Source organism: Dasypus novemcinctus, chromosome 21 (assembly GCF_030445035.2).
Source record: "Dasypus novemcinctus isolate mDasNov1 chromosome 21, mDasNov1.1.hap2, whole genome shotgun sequence".
NCBI lineage: Eukaryota > Metazoa > Chordata > Mammalia > Cingulata > Dasypodidae > Dasypus > Dasypus novemcinctus.
Window position 1 is genome coordinate 29355293 of NC_080693.1, and position 15556 is coordinate 29370848.

General features: G+C 40.6%; 1 protein-coding gene across 1 annotated transcript; it reads right to left on the reverse strand.

Annotated features, from left to right (window-relative positions):
* Nucleotides 1–1692: 1692 nt before the first annotated feature.
* Nucleotides 1693–2640, reverse strand: LOC101445011 (olfactory receptor 3A10). Its single transcript, XM_004476276.2, has one exon. It carries the CDS (start codon nucleotides 2638–2640, stop codon nucleotides 1693–1695), a length of 948 nt encoding a protein of 315 aa, XP_004476333.1.
* Nucleotides 2641–15556: the final 12916 nt, after the last annotated feature.

Here is a 15556-nt window from a genome sequence, read left to right on the forward strand (position 1 = left end):
ACATGGTAAACCTATGTCTGCAGCAATCGAGAATTGTGAAAGGCCACACATCAGTCTCAACCAAGATGAATCAGCACCTTTGACTGGAATTATCTGAAAAATGATTCAGAAGGAGGCAGCAGTGCAGGAGTGGAAGGAGGAGGGAATGTGTGTGGTGGAGCAGGGATGAGTGTTGGTATGGAGTGGAAGCTGACGTTTGAATTTCTGGGTTCAGGTGATAGGACAAGGGGGCAGAGGCTCCTTAGAGAATTCTTCTAAGGATAGGGATGACTTGGTTTGGCTCTAACTCAGAAGAGGAGGAATGGCAAGATGACCGATGACCACTTCATGTCTCCTCTAGGCTCTTAATCATGGGAACCCAGTGGCCTTGTATTGGATGGGTGGGCCAACTTACCAGTTTTCTCAAAGGTGAGGTTTACATAGAAAGTTTGGAAATTGGAGAGAAAATATTATAGTCAACTCACCTCTCCCTCCAACTTTTTCACTATTAGCATTTTAAAAAATTATTTTTTTTTGGTTTTTAAAATTACAGAGCTCAGTGTAAAACTTCAAATAACAGAGCAAAGGGAGTAAAAATGGAAAGTTCTCCTCCATTTCTCACTGCTTCCCCCCAGCACTATTCCCTTCCACAGAAATAGACACCATCTACAGCTTTGGGGCTGTCCTCCACAACTTTTCATCCTGTACACATGCAAATGAGACATTATCATTATTTCTTAAATTTAGCAATATGTGATGTATATTTTTTCATGTCAATACATGAACTCTTCTTTTTAAATAAAAATATGCTTTTTATTAAAACTACATGAACATTCTTTACTCATATTTGAATAGCAGAGTTAAAAACTTAGAACAAGAATTAAAGACAGACAAATACTTTGGCATAACTTATCATTCATTTATTATTATTATTTCACCCCTGTGTCATGTACTCCTAATTAAACGGAGAGTCTTTGGAGGTTACAGGATTTCACATGCTAGTGGTTCATGTTCAGCTTTTGTTAACTAAATGCTGTCCTCCTAGTTGTTTGCAAGAAGAAGACACTTTGGCATTAGCATCAGACAATTTCTCTTATTCTTAAGGAGAAATGGCATTGTAGTACATGCACAAAGTCAAGAAATCTTCTTGTTTATATCAAAATCCATGAGTATCTTTATTTCATCAGGAGCAAGTTTCTTTTTTCCTTTTCCTTTTATATTGTTATCTCTTCCTTTAGGCGATTTTGAAAACACCTAGGAGTTTCACGGACTTCCTTTGTAGAAAACAAATTTCTTTTCATAGGTGGTGCTTTGTGTGATCAAGTGATCAATCCACAAGTATTGACTGAACATCAGTGATGTACTCAGCACTATGCTGGGTGTTTGGAGGACCTGTCCTTAAGGAACTTATAATTTAGTTGGAAAGAGTAAAAGAAAAAGCCAGACACGGAAAAAAGAATACGATTGTGTTGTGCTATAAGGGCCATGCTCTTTCAGGGGAGATTAATGAATGAAAGCATAAAGAATGCACAGGTCACCTGACAAGGAAAAGCCAGACATTAGTGAAAAGCTGTATCTGGGAGGTAAAGATTGAGTAGAAAAGCCAGGAAGAAATTATGGAGGGCCTTACATGCCTGACAAAGGCCTTCAGCATGAGGAAGCCTGCGGGTGCTCAAGGAGTAAGGGAAGGGGCATGTGGATAGTCCTGCCTTCTCAGGCTGGGGCCCTCTTCCCCATGAGCACCCTTTTCAGGGCGCCCTGCACATCGGGGTTCCGGAGGCTATAGATGACTGGGTTCAGCATGGGGCTGAGAATGGTATTGAGAATTCCAATCCCCTTGTCCTTGTCCGAGGCTGATACTGAACCCAGACGCATGTAGCTGAAGAAGCCAGTTCCATAAAAGATGCAGACCACAGTGAGGTGGGAGCCACACGTGGAGAAAGCCTTCTTCCTCCCCTCTGCCGAGCGGATTCGTAGAACTGCAGCTGCGACATGGGCATAGGACACAGAGATAAGGATCATGGGGATCACCCCCATGAAGGTGGCCCCCACGAAAAGCAGCTGCCCATTGAGGTGAATGCTGGAGCAGGAGAGCTGGAACAGGGGTGGGAGGTCACAGTAGAAGTGGTTGACCACATTGGGGCCACAGAAGTCAAGCACAGACACGGCCACTGTGTGGGTCAGAGCGTTGATGAAGGAGATGGTGCAGCAAATACCTACCAGGGCACCCTGGACTTCACGGCTCATGCGGGTGCTGTAGGTGAGGGGCTGGCAGATGGCCAGGTAGCGGTCATAGGCCATGGCTGTCAAGAGGTGACAGTCCACACCAGCCAGGAGGTGGAAGAAGAAGAGCTGTGAAATGCAGGCAGCGTAGGGAACTCTGCACTGGTGGGTCAGGAGACATGCCAGCATTGGAGGAACAGTGACGGTAATACACCCAATGTCCAGCAGGGACAGATTCCCCAGGAAGTAGTACATGGGAGTGTGGAGTTTGGACTCCACAAAGATGGCAGCCAGGATGCTGACATTGCCCCCAACTGTGACTACATAGGCAAAGAGGAAGACAGCAAAAAGGATTTTTTGCAGTTCTATGTTTCCTGTCAAGCCGAGAAGGAGGAATTCAGTGACGGTTGTCCTGTTCTCCTGGGTACCTGGCTCCATAGGCCACTGCTGACAATTATAGTGGGAGGAGAAGACTTGGACCTGCCAAAAGGAAGATAATGACACATGGGAAGCACTTAAAGTATGTCTACTGGATGCTGGGATGGTTTGTCATGGAACCAACCAATCAGAATGGGTACCAGCCTAGAGCTTGACCGGGATCCTGGAGGCCCTTATTATGGCAGCTGGTCCAGGGAGAGGTTCAGGGAAAGGATGGGAACTACTCTAGAGGCCTAAGACAGTGGTTATTTACCAATACATTATGAAAATATCTCAGTATTTTAACAACTATTAAGTTTGCACCAAAGTATACTAACTAAATAGTAGCTCTGACTAGCTGAATGAATGAATGTATGAAGTTCTAGGAAGCACGACATAAAAGAATAGTAACCTAAAGGAGAGGGGTAGGAGGACAAGATCCCATGAAATCAAGAGAGAGCATACAGCTGCCTAACCAAAGCCCTTATGAAGATATAGCATATACCTACCATTGCAGAAGGTTTCCTCCTTCTCTTCTCATCACCTTGAGCCTGACTCCTTACTGAAGTTAACCACTGTTCTAATTTTTCACCACTAAATGTGCATGTCCTAGAACTTCATATACATGTAATTACTCAGTAGATAAGGATTATTTCATTTAGTATACTTTTTGTGATTTATTCATGTAGTTGCAGATATTGTTAGTTTGTCCATTATTGTGTAAGTCTTCCATTGTATGAACACATCATATTTTATTTTATTTATTCATTCACCTGCTGATGGACATTTGCATTTTTTCTAAATTTTGTCTATTGTGAATAAAGCTGCTTTGAACATTTTCATACAAAAAAAAGAGAGATATGAAAGAAAGTGGGTAACTAAAGGAGCAAGGAACAGATCAAAGTACTTAAATACACAGAGGCTAAAAATTGACATGAAAGCAATTTAAGAAAATGCTAACATTAGTTATTAAATGTATACTATGACTATTGTGTTGCATGCTTTATATTTGTTTTCTCTTTTAAGTCTTATAAAACTCTATGGGGTAACTACTATTATTTCTGTATAACCTGGCACTGAGATTTAGGGTGGTTAAATAAATAGCCCAAAGTCACAAAGCTCTTGGCAGACTCGAGTCTCAACCTGGTACTGTTCCAGGCACACCTTAACACTATATTGCCTGTTTTCCCCACCCTCCTCCTCTCCCCTTCCCCTTCCCCCTTCCCCCTTCCCCTCTACCCCTACCCTGCTGTTTTTGCTGTCTGTGTCCATTCTCTGTGTGATCTTCTGTATATATTTTGTTGGACTTACCCAGGCCAGCTAACAGGGAGGTGAAGAGTGGCTACACACCACACCAGGGAACCAAGAGTGGCTACAACTGCAAGCAGGAGAATTGCATCCATGATCCATGTGGAATCTAAGCTCCCTCTTGTTATAGGAGTGGAGAGGACATCACCATCCCAGGGTCCACAGGATGGAGGAATAAAATATGGATTAGAGTGGACTTACTGATATTCTACTATGGGACTATTGTGAGTAGTAATGGAAGGATTTGTAACATTGATGCGGAGAAAGTGGCATGGTAGTTGCAGTGGGCAGGAAGAGGAAAGAAGAGATGTAATGTGCTGGCATTTTTGGGATTTGGGGTTGTCCTGAATGATGTTGCAGGCACAGATGCTGGACATTATATATCCTGCCATAACCCCCTGAATGGACTGGGGAAGAGTGTAAACTACAAAGTGGACTGTTATCCATGTGGTGTTGCGGTGCTCTGGGTGTGTTCACCAAGTGCAATCAGTGTGCCGTGGTGGTGGGGCGGGTTGTTGATGTGGGAGGAGTGGAGTGGGAGGGGGGTATATGGGAACCTCTTATTTTTTTGAATGTAACATTAAAAAAAAAAAACACTATATTTCCTCTTTTTTTCTTTTCCACCCCTCCCTCCTCCCCCTCCCCTTCCCTCCTCCTCCCACCCTGCTGTTTTTGTTGTCTGTGTCCATTCTCTGTGTGATCTTCTGTATATATTTCTCTTTTTGTCTTCTCTTCTCATTTTTTTTCCTCTAAGATTCACCAGGATTTGATCCTGAGGACCTCTGATGTGGAGAGAGGTTCCCTGTCAATTGAGCCACCACAGTTCCTGGTCTCTACTGCACTTCACCTTGACTCTCCCCTTCCCCTCTCTTTGGTTGCATTATCATCTTGCTGGGTGACTTGCTTGCATGGACACTTGACTCACTGCACGGGCACTGGCTAGCTGCATAGGCACACTTTCTCTTTTTCTTTTTTACCAGTAGGCTCCAGGGATCAAACCTGGGTCCTCCCATATTGGAAGCCCTATCACTTGAGCCACATCTGCTTCCCTGTATTGCCACTTAAAGAACTTGGATATGTGTTGTTATTGAGGTTTTGTAAATGACATTATGTATGATAAAGGAAAAGAATGGCGCTCCTAAGACTTTCGATATTAGCATCATTACAGTTATCCAAAGAAGTCAAGATCCCATCTATTCATCCTTTCATTCTGCAATTATCTGTTTGTTGAATGTGGTAGGATTCTGTACTTATTTTGATGGTAGAATGAACAGACTGGGCATGGGGTTTTGAGAGAAAGAGAAGGTGCCAGGATTATTCCAAGGTTTTTGGCTGGAGCATCAGGAAAGATTAAGTTGCTATTAACTGATATGGGGAAGATGGATGATTTCTTTTTGGGGGTTGGAGATCAGAAGCTTTTCCAAGAGAAAAGAGGGAAACTGAAGCCCAGAGAGCATAAGTGGATTTCTACTCTGTGACACATTGTGACACTTATGGTATACCCACAGCTGCCTGAGAAATTGAGGGACCCTGGGAATTCAAACGCGCTTCAGGTGTGAGTGTGACAGGTGACTCTGGATAGGTAACTTTGTGATCCTTCTTCAGGACTCGTGCGTATGCTGAGCCATCCCTCTCTCCGTGACTGGGTTAGTGTTTCTTTCTGCCTAGAACACTACTCCTTCTGACATCTAAACTCTACCCATCCTTCAAGGCTCAATCCTGGCTCATTACCCCGTCTCCTTAAGGAAGTCCTCCATGTAGACCCAGTCTTTAATTGATCTTTCCCTCCTCTGATACCTTAGACAATTTATAACATGAACAATTCTAGTACTTGCCTATGGGTAAAGGAATAGGGACTGGAACCACTAAAGGGAGAAGTTTGCCCAAAGTCACACTTAGGGCCACTCAAAATTGATAGCACCAGAAAAAGAGTGCCAATTATGTTAATGGGTGACACCTCCATCCTGGACTTTTCTGCAAAAACTCTGATCTATTTGTTGAGCTTGAACTCTGTTGTGCCAGTGCTGAGCTCAGTGGGGAAAAAATGTGTATCAGCTTCTCACAGTTCCTGCTTCCCAGAGTTTACCTCCCAACTGGGACCACAAATGATCCCTTCATGTGGGTAGCTTCTGCCTCCTTAGACATTGTACCCTGAGGTTATGTTTTTGTCTCAATCTCAGGCTTCGGCAAGCTTCAGCGCTATTGAGGGCTGCACTCAGATACAGAGCAGGATGGCAAAGCCTGCCTTGCCCTATATAATAGACACATGTCACTTGGAGACCCCGTGGCTCCTCCTCCAGAAACAGCCTTCCTGACCGTAGTGCCATGGAAGCAACAAAATAAGAAGAAAATGTGGCCCTTGCCTTTAAGAACATTCTAACCTAGTTGGGAAGAAAGATGCACAGGGAGGTTGACAGGCCGCCTTCCAGGGTTCAGCGTGACCTAGGAACGAGAGCCTTCAGCTGGGAGAAAACAGCAAAACTAGGAAGACAGAGTTCTCTGGCTGCAGGAAACAGGGCCTTGTTCAGGAGACATCCCAGTCAGCCGAAGAGGCAGGACATGCAGGTAGAGTGACTTTAGATCTCTCCAAAATCAGCAGGTTAAGAAGGACAAATTAAAACATTTCCTTAATATGGAAACACAGGAGATACCCAGGCTATTTGCTCATGCAAGGTTTTGCTTAAATCAAGGGTATGTTCCATTCACTAAAATATGAGCTAGAAGAACTAAAGAGTAGATTCTCAGCCACTCTATATAAAAATGGTACAGAAAAAAAAAATCTTGGAGGATGGCAAGGAAGAAAGGAAGGCACCCCACAATATTACCCAGTGCCCCCACTCTGAAGTCTGGTGTAGAGTTGTTTGGTTTTTTTTTTTTTAGTTCCTTGGGGACTTGGGGGCTTTTTGTTAAGGGGCCGGGAGGTCTTCTGTGAGGAAAGGAGAGATGGGTAGTGTTGTGGTTACTGGTACCTGAGGTCTTCTCTCTACCCTTCTTTCCTCCGTTCTAGAGACAAACCTCCGTCAGTCCCTTCCTCAGAGCTGGTACCTGTTCCATGGTTGGAGAAGATAAATGTCTTCTCTTAGGAGTTTGCCCCATGCCTATAATCGCTCCCTCAGTCCTGAGGAGGCCCAGCAAAAAGTAGCAATGGAAGTTAGCATAAGGAAAAAAGAGAATGCTCCCTGGAGATGATGGAATCCTGACAACAGCCCATGGCAGGTAACATTTATCAAGAACTTTCTATGCAAGTTACTTTTATAAATTACCCCACTCAATCCTTACAAAGATCCTATAAGGTAGGTTATAATAGTAACAACTGAGACTTAAGTAAATCTTATTATGTGCCAAGCATTGTTCTAAGCATTTCACATGTATTACCTCACTTAATTCCCAAATGATCCCACCAAGTAGTAGGTAATATTATAACCCCCATTTTGCAGAAAGGAAACTGAGGCACAAAAAGGTAAGGTAATTTGCCCAAGGTTATGAAGCTGTAAATGACAGCACTAGGATTCAAACCCAGGCCATTGGGCTCCAAAGTCAATGCTCTTAAATGCATCACTCGACTCCTTCCTGAAAGAGAGTGGTTGTGGTGGAGCTAGGATTTAAGCCAGGAGTCTGCGCAAAGACAGCAGGGCATTCATCAGGTCACCAGGAGTACCCCAACCACAGTCCCCACTCTCAGGAGAGGCAATTTATTGATACAGGTTATTTACTCCAGGGGGAAGGCAGAGGGTCTTTGTAGGAAGCCTTTATTGCTTTAGGAAACATTTACCCAGTTTGAATTTTCTAACTTAACCCACACTCTGGGTTTGAAGTTATAACAGTGTAGTGACAGAATTCAGCAGCTACATCCTCTCCATCCTGGACACACTTGTCCCTTCCCCACTTTCTAATCATCTGACATTGCCTGTCCATACCAGGTGCAGGGACCCCCAAGTCCTCTTGTCCAATTTGCCTGAAAAATACATATCTGTATATATGTTCTCTCCACAAAGCCATGCCTAGCATCTTTCTCTCTTCACCTCCCTTTTTCACGCCTTCCCCATTCTCTTAAGTTCTCCTGGTATCTAAGGACAATTCAGCACAGTGGAAAGATCTCCAGATTTGGAGTACAGATGTTCATGCAATAAACAGGTTGCTACCATCAGCGAGCATTGGGAACTTGGAGAACGATGGAAGAAAAGAAAGAAGAAGGGAGGGAGGGGAGGAGGGAGAGAAGAGAAAAACAAAAAGAAAAAGAAAGAAGATAATATGTACTCGAATATAAGCTTTTTGTTAGGTATAATATATTACTCTATTTAAACTTCGCAGAAGTTCTTGAAGATAGGTCATTGTTTTACAATGAGGAAACTGAGAGTCAGAGGAGTAGACTTGTTTAAGGTCACACAAGTCAAACTACTGTCTGAATGTAGAACTTATTTTTTCCTGACAGCTCCTACTGATTCCCAAGATACCCTTGAGATATATTTTGCTTTTCCCTTCAATAGTATGACAGGATGGGCTGTGTTATCTCTAGGTTAACTTGTAGGTATATGTTGGTTCCTCTGGCCAGATCAACCTAAATAGCATCCTTGGTGTTCTGCGGACTTCCTTGAATTCCTCTGCTCTTTCCCCTCCTCAGGTCCCTGCTGACTTCCCTGCCTGTCAGTTCTGTCCTTCATTCTTCCAGTCACTCAGAATGGAAACTGCATCATTATATTTCAATACCACTTCCTGAATCCAGCCATTGCCCTGTCCTATGTGTGGCTTCCACAAGGAAAAAGCCACACAAAGATCATGAGAGGTCTTCCTCCACCCTTAATTAGTAAAGAAGGCAATTAGGAGGACTGGGGTGGGGGCTTACCTTCCTGTGAGCACTGTGGGTATCCTGGGTGGGCTTCTCGTAGAGGGGAGTTAGTGTGAAGCTGAGCCAAGGTGATCTGTCTACAAAAGGTGTATAAAGAGAGTAAGGCAGGGGCTAAGAGAGTCTCTGTCCTGGTGCTCCATCCAGGTAGCTAACTAGAACCCAGAGGCCCGAAAATTACTCCCTTAGGGATTCCACAAGAAGGCAGAGGCAGGCAAACAACTTCAATCCTTAAGGGTTTCTTTCATCCACTTGGTATTTTGGACTCCATTAGAGAAATATTAGATTCATGACATCATTCCAGCCCCCTAATGTCTTCAAAACAGAGGAAAGTTACGGCCATCTTATTACAGACAATGAAAAGTAAGATCCATAGGGCTGAGGTGACTTGCCATGGGCAGGCAATGATCCATAGTGAGCACAGACTGGATCTTAGATAACCTGATTTTGTACTCTCATTTATTTTTCACTTTGTATTTTTTAAAGGTATATATATATTTTTACAAGTTGAACTCATTATGATATAACTTTAAATGTAAAGTTTTATGAGTTTACATAAAAGTATACAGCCATGTAACTACTACCTCTATCAATATATAGAACATTTCAATCCTTGTAAAAGTTCACATGCCCCTTGGTAGCCAGTTCCCTCCTCACACACATAGCCCCTGACATCCACTGCTCTGATTTCTGTTCAAATGTTTTTTCCTTTTCCAGAATGTCATATAAATAGAATCATACAGTATGTACCTTCATGACTGGATTCTTTCAAGTAGAATAATGCTTTTTAATAATAATGCATATTATGTGTATCAGTATTCTATTCCTTTTTTATCACCAAGTAATATTCCATTGCATGGTTGTATCACAATTTGTTTAGTCATTCACCAGTTGATGAACATTTGGATTGTTTTCAAAATTTAGACATCACAAAAGAGCCATGCTACATGTGCACATATGCTTTATGTGAATATATGTCTTTATTTTTCCTGGGGAAATACTCAGGTGTGCAGTGTGGGACTCTATGTAAGTGGCTATTGAATTTTATAAGAAATGGATAATCTGTTTTTCAAAGTGTGCCATTTTACACTCCCACAAGCAATGCATGAGATTTCCACATCCTCATCAGAACTTAATATCACTAGTTTTTAAAAATTTAACCACTCTATTAGGGGTGCAGTAGTATCTCATTGTGGTTTTGATTTGCCTTTCCCTGCTGACTCATCATATTTAACATTGTTTCATGTGCTTATCTACCATCTGTATGTCTTATTGGTGAAGTGTTTCCTCAAATCTTTTTCCATTAAAAAACTGGGGAGTTTTGGACTTCCAGGAAGATGGTGTTGGAGTAGGTAATTAGGGTTTGACTCTCAGAAAAAGCAATGGAGGAAGGAAAAAACGCTGAAGATCGCCAAGAAAGTGGCTTTGGGTGTTTGCAGTCCAGGAGAGTGTGGTGCATCTTCTAGGCGGGCGAGGGACAGAGAGACAAAGAAGCTGAAACAAATGGGGAGGTGAAGAAGGTCAACCACCACACCAGGGAGCCAAGAGTGCCTATACCTGTAAACAGGAGAATTGTATCCATCATCCATGTGGAATCTAAGCCCCCTCTCAATAGAGAGGTGGAGTGGACATAACTATCCCAGGGTCCACAGGAATGGAGGAATAGAATATGGATTAGAGTGGACTTACTAATATAGCACCATGGAACTATTGTGATTAGTAATGGAAGAAATTGTAGCATTGATGTGGAGAAAGTGGCCAAGATAGCTTCTGAGGGTAGGGAGAGGGAAGAAGAGATATGATGTGGGGGCATTTTCAGGACTTGGAGTTGTCCTGGGTGGTACTGCACGGGCAGATGCTGGACCTTGTATATCCTGCCATGGCCCACTGAGTGGACTGGGGGAGAGTGTAAACTACAATGTAAACCATTATCCATGTGGTGCAGCAGTGCTCCAAAATGTATTCATCAAAAGCAATGAATGTGCCACAATGATGAAAGAGGTTGCTGATGTGGGAAGAGTGAGGTGAGGGGGGTGGGGGTATATGGAGACCTCTTATATATTTTGAACGTAACATTTAAAAAAATAAAGAGAGAAAAAAACCCCACAAAAAACCATGAGTTAATAACCCTCATAGCTGGGAAAGTCACACATCCCCCACTCTCAAGGCAAACAGTCTTGATAAAACCCATGGCTCACTGCTGTCAGCTGACAGAGGAACAGACGTCTTCTTCCTTGGGAAGAGGGAGGGTGCAGCAGAGGGCAGAGAGTGGTTTCTCTTCAGTTAATTTCACCAGCAGAACCTGATTTGACTCTCAGTTCTGGCCAGACCAGAATCACTGGGCAAACAGGGTTTGAAAGAAACACCTCCATGAAAAATTTGCCAATGAACACCACCTGCTGACCTGCCAGGAAATTGCAAGGAGAAAAACTGCTTTTTAGAGTGTCATGGCAAATCACTAATGGAGGGAATCTGCACCCCATTTGTGAGTCCCTGGTCCTATTTTGATAATTTAAATTGGGCAATTTTAAAGACTTAAAATAAGTTGAACCAAAAATCAAAGAAGAGCCATGAAATAAAACTACTAGGCAAGAGAGAGAAATCAGCCATCAGAGTAAATTCACCAATATATTCAGATGTCTAGACATCAGCAAGAAAATTACAAGCCATGCTAAGAAACAGTAGGAGATGTCCCAGACAAAGGAACAAACCAAAAATCCTGTCTAGACACAGGCCTTAAGACAGCTAATCAATGATAATCACACAAATCTCTGAAATAAATTCAAGGAGTTGAAGGAAAATATGACTAAAGAGATAAAGATAATAAATTATTAATCTTAATAATTCTTAATTCTGAAGATATTAAGAAGGCCCTAGGTGAGCATAAAGAACAATTGGAGAACCTGCAAAGAAAGGTCACAGCTTATGGGAATGCAAGACACAATGGATAAGATTAAAAGTACATTAGAGGCATATACCAGCAGATTTGAATTGATGGAAGACAGAATAGTGAATTGGAGAAGCAAACAACTGAACTTGAATAGACAGTGGAGCAAAAAAAGAGAAGAGTGGAAAAAATGGAACAGGATCTCAGAGACTTGAATGACAATGAAAAATGCACAAACTTATGTGTTATCAGTACCCCTGGAGGGGAAGAGAATGGAAAGGGGGCAAAAAGAATATTTAAGGAAATAATGACTGAAAACTTCCCAATTCTTATGAAAGACATAAATATCAATAATCCAAAAAAAGGATGACATTCCTCCCTCCCCAAAAATTCAAATAGACTTACTCTGAGACACCTACCATTCCGAATGACAAATACCACAAATAAAGAGAGGATTCTAGAAGCAGCAAGAGAAAAGTAATAGATCACAAACAAGGGGACCTCAATAAGACTAAGCGCTGATCAGTTATCGGAAACCATGGAGGCAAGAAGAAAGTGGTATAATGCATTTAAGGTATTGAGAAAGAAAAACTGCTAGGCAATATTCTTTAGTGGCAAAACTGTCCTTCAAAAATGAGGATGAGTTTAAAGTCTGCACAGACAAAATCTGAGAGAGTATGTTACCAGGAGACCAGTTTTACAAGGGATACTAAAGGGAGTGCTACAGCTGTAAGAAAAAAAATGAGGGTTAGAGACTTAGAGATGAGTGTAGACATGAAGATGACTAGCAACTTAAAGGGCAAAAAGACCAATATAGGATAGTAAGATATGACAGTGGGAAGCCAAAGGATAAAATGGACAAAGTAAGTAATACAGTAATAACATCAAACATCAATGGATTGAATCTCCAGTCAAAAGATACAGACTGACAGAAGAGATTAAAAAAAAAATGAGCCATCTATATGCTGTTTACAAGAGACTCACCTTAGAAGTAAGGACACAATCAGGTTGAAAGTAAAAGGTAGGAAAGCGATATTCCACGCAAATAGTAACCAAGCTAGTGTAGTGATACTAATACAAAATAGAATTTAAATGCAAAACTATTATAAGGGATGACAAAAACCATTGTATACTAATAAAAGGGGAAGCTCACTAAAAATAAATGACAATAATGAATATTTATGCACCTAACCTGGGTGACCCAAGATACGTGAGGCACGTACTGGCAAAACTTTACAATAATAGTTGGAGACTTCTATACACCACTCTCAGAATTGGATAGAACATCTGGACAGAGATTAAGGAAACAGGGAGCTTGAAAAATATGGTAAATGAACTATACCTAACAGACATTTATAGAACATTATGCTCCAAAACAGCAGGAGACACATTCCTTTCAAGTGCTCATGGATCCTTCTACAGGGTAGACCATATGTTGGGTCATAAGCCAGGCCTCAATAAATTTAAAAAGATTGAAATTATACAAAACATTTCCTCTAATCACAATGCAATGAAGCTGAAGATCAATAACAGATGGACAAAGGGAAAATTCACAAATTATGGAGATTAAACAACACACTCTTAAATAATCAGTGGGTCAAAGAAGAAGTTGCAAGAGAAATCAGTAAATATCTTGAGATGAATGAAAATAAGAATGCAACATATTAAAACTTATGGGATACAGCAAAGGCAGTGCTAAGAGGGAAATTTACAAGGCTCAATGCTTACGTTAGAAAAGAAGAATGAACTAAAATCAAAGACCTAACTGCATACCTGGAGGAACTAGAAAAGAACAGCAAATTAATCCCTTACCAAGCCAAAGGATCAGAGCAGAAATAAATGAAACTGAGAACAAGAAAACAATAGAGAGAATAAAAAAAACCCAAAAGTTGGTTCTCTGAGAAAATCAGCAAAATTGACAAACCTTTAGCTGGACTGACAAAGAAAAAGAAGAAAGAACATGCAAATAAATAAAATCAGAAATGCGAAGGGTGAAATTACCACTGACCCTTCAGAAATAAGAGAGTTCATAAAAGAATACTATGAACAACTGTATCCAACAAATTAGACAACGTAGATGAAATGGACACATTCCTAGAAATACATGAACAATATACACTGCCCCTAACACAACCAGCTTTCATTTATGAAAGAAGAAACAGAAGATCTCAGCAAACCAATTATAAGTAAAGAGATTGAAACAGTCTTTAAAAACTGCTCCAAAAATGAAAAGCCCAGGAGTAGATGGCTTCACAGGTGAAATCTACCAATCATTCAAAGATGATCTAATACCAATCTTGCACAAGCTCTTTCAAAAAAATTGAACAGGAAGGAATGCTACTAAACTCATTCTATGAAGCCAACATCACCCTAATACCAAAACCAGATAAAGATACAACAAAAGGAGAAAATTACAGACCAATTTCTTTAATGAATATAGATGCAAAAATCCTCAATGAAATTAAATACTTGCAAACCAATTCCAAAAGCACATTATAAGAATTGTACACTATGATCAAGTGGGTTTTTTTCCCAAGTATTTAGGGTGGTTCAACACAAGAAAATCAATTAGTGTAATAAACTATGTTAATAGGTTGAAGAAGAAAGATCACAGGATCCTCTCGATTGACACAGAAAAGGCATTTGACAAAATACAGCATCTGTACTTGATAAAAACACTCCACAAGATAGGAATAGAAGGAAGCTTTCTCAACATGGTAAAGTGCATATATGAAAAACCCACAGCTAGCATTGTTCTTAATGGTGAAAGACTGAAAGTTTTCCCACTAAGATCTGGAAAAAGACAAGGATGCCCATGGTCATCACTGTTATTCAATATTGTGCTAGAAGTTCAAGATAGAGCAATTAGGCAAGAAAAAGAAATAAAAGACACCCGAATAGGAAAGGAAGAAGTAAAACTTTTTGCTATTCACTGATGATATGATCCTATATCTACAAAATATTGAAAAAATCCACAACATAGCTACTAGAACTAATTGACAAGTTCAGCAAAGTGGTGGGATATAAGATTAATATGTAGAAATCAGCAGCATTTTAATACACTACTGATGAGCAATTTGAGGAGGAAGTCAGAAAGAAAAATCCACTTATAATAGTAACTGAAAGAATAAAATATTTAGGAATTATGTTACCCAAGGGCATAGAGGACCTATATTCAGAAAAGTACAAAACATTGCTAAAAAGAAACAAAGAAGACCTAATTAACTGGGAGGACAATCTGTGTGTTCATGGATTGGAAGATGTCAATTCTACACAAATTGATTTACAGATTCAACACAATCTCAATAAAAATTCCAACAGCCTTTTATTTTTTCCAGAAATGCTATCCATTTATCAAATTTATTTGGAAAGGTAAGGGGACCCAAATAGGCTAAAGTGTCCTTAAAAAGAATGAAGTTAGAGAACTCTCACTTCCTGACTTTAAAACATATTACTTAGCTACAGTGGTAAACATAGTGTGGTACTTGTATAAAAATAGACATATTGACCAACAGAACTGAATCTAGAACTCAGAAATAGACTCTCACATCAACGGTCAAGTGATTTTTGACAGGGCTATTAAATCCACCCAGCAGAGCCAAAACAGTGTATTCAATAAATGATGCTGGGAGAACTGGATATCCATATCCAAAAGAAAGGAAAAAGAACCTTATCTCATACTTTCTACAAAAATTAACTCAAAATAGATCAAGAACCTAAATATAAAATCTACAACCATAAAAATCCTAGAAGAAAATGTAGGGAAACATTTTCAAGATCTTGTGGTAGGCAGTAGTTTCTTAAACCTTACACTCAAACACAAGCAACAAAAGAAAAAATAGATACAAAGGTCCTCCTCAAAATTAAACAATTTTTTGTGCTTCAAAAGACTTTGTCAA

Bases quoted from the DNA above. Each gene is read 5' to 3' on its own strand.
- LOC101445011 (XM_004476276.2), bottom strand. From the start codon at position 2,640: ATGGAGCCAGGTACCCAGGAGAACAGGACAACCGTCACTGAATTCCTC.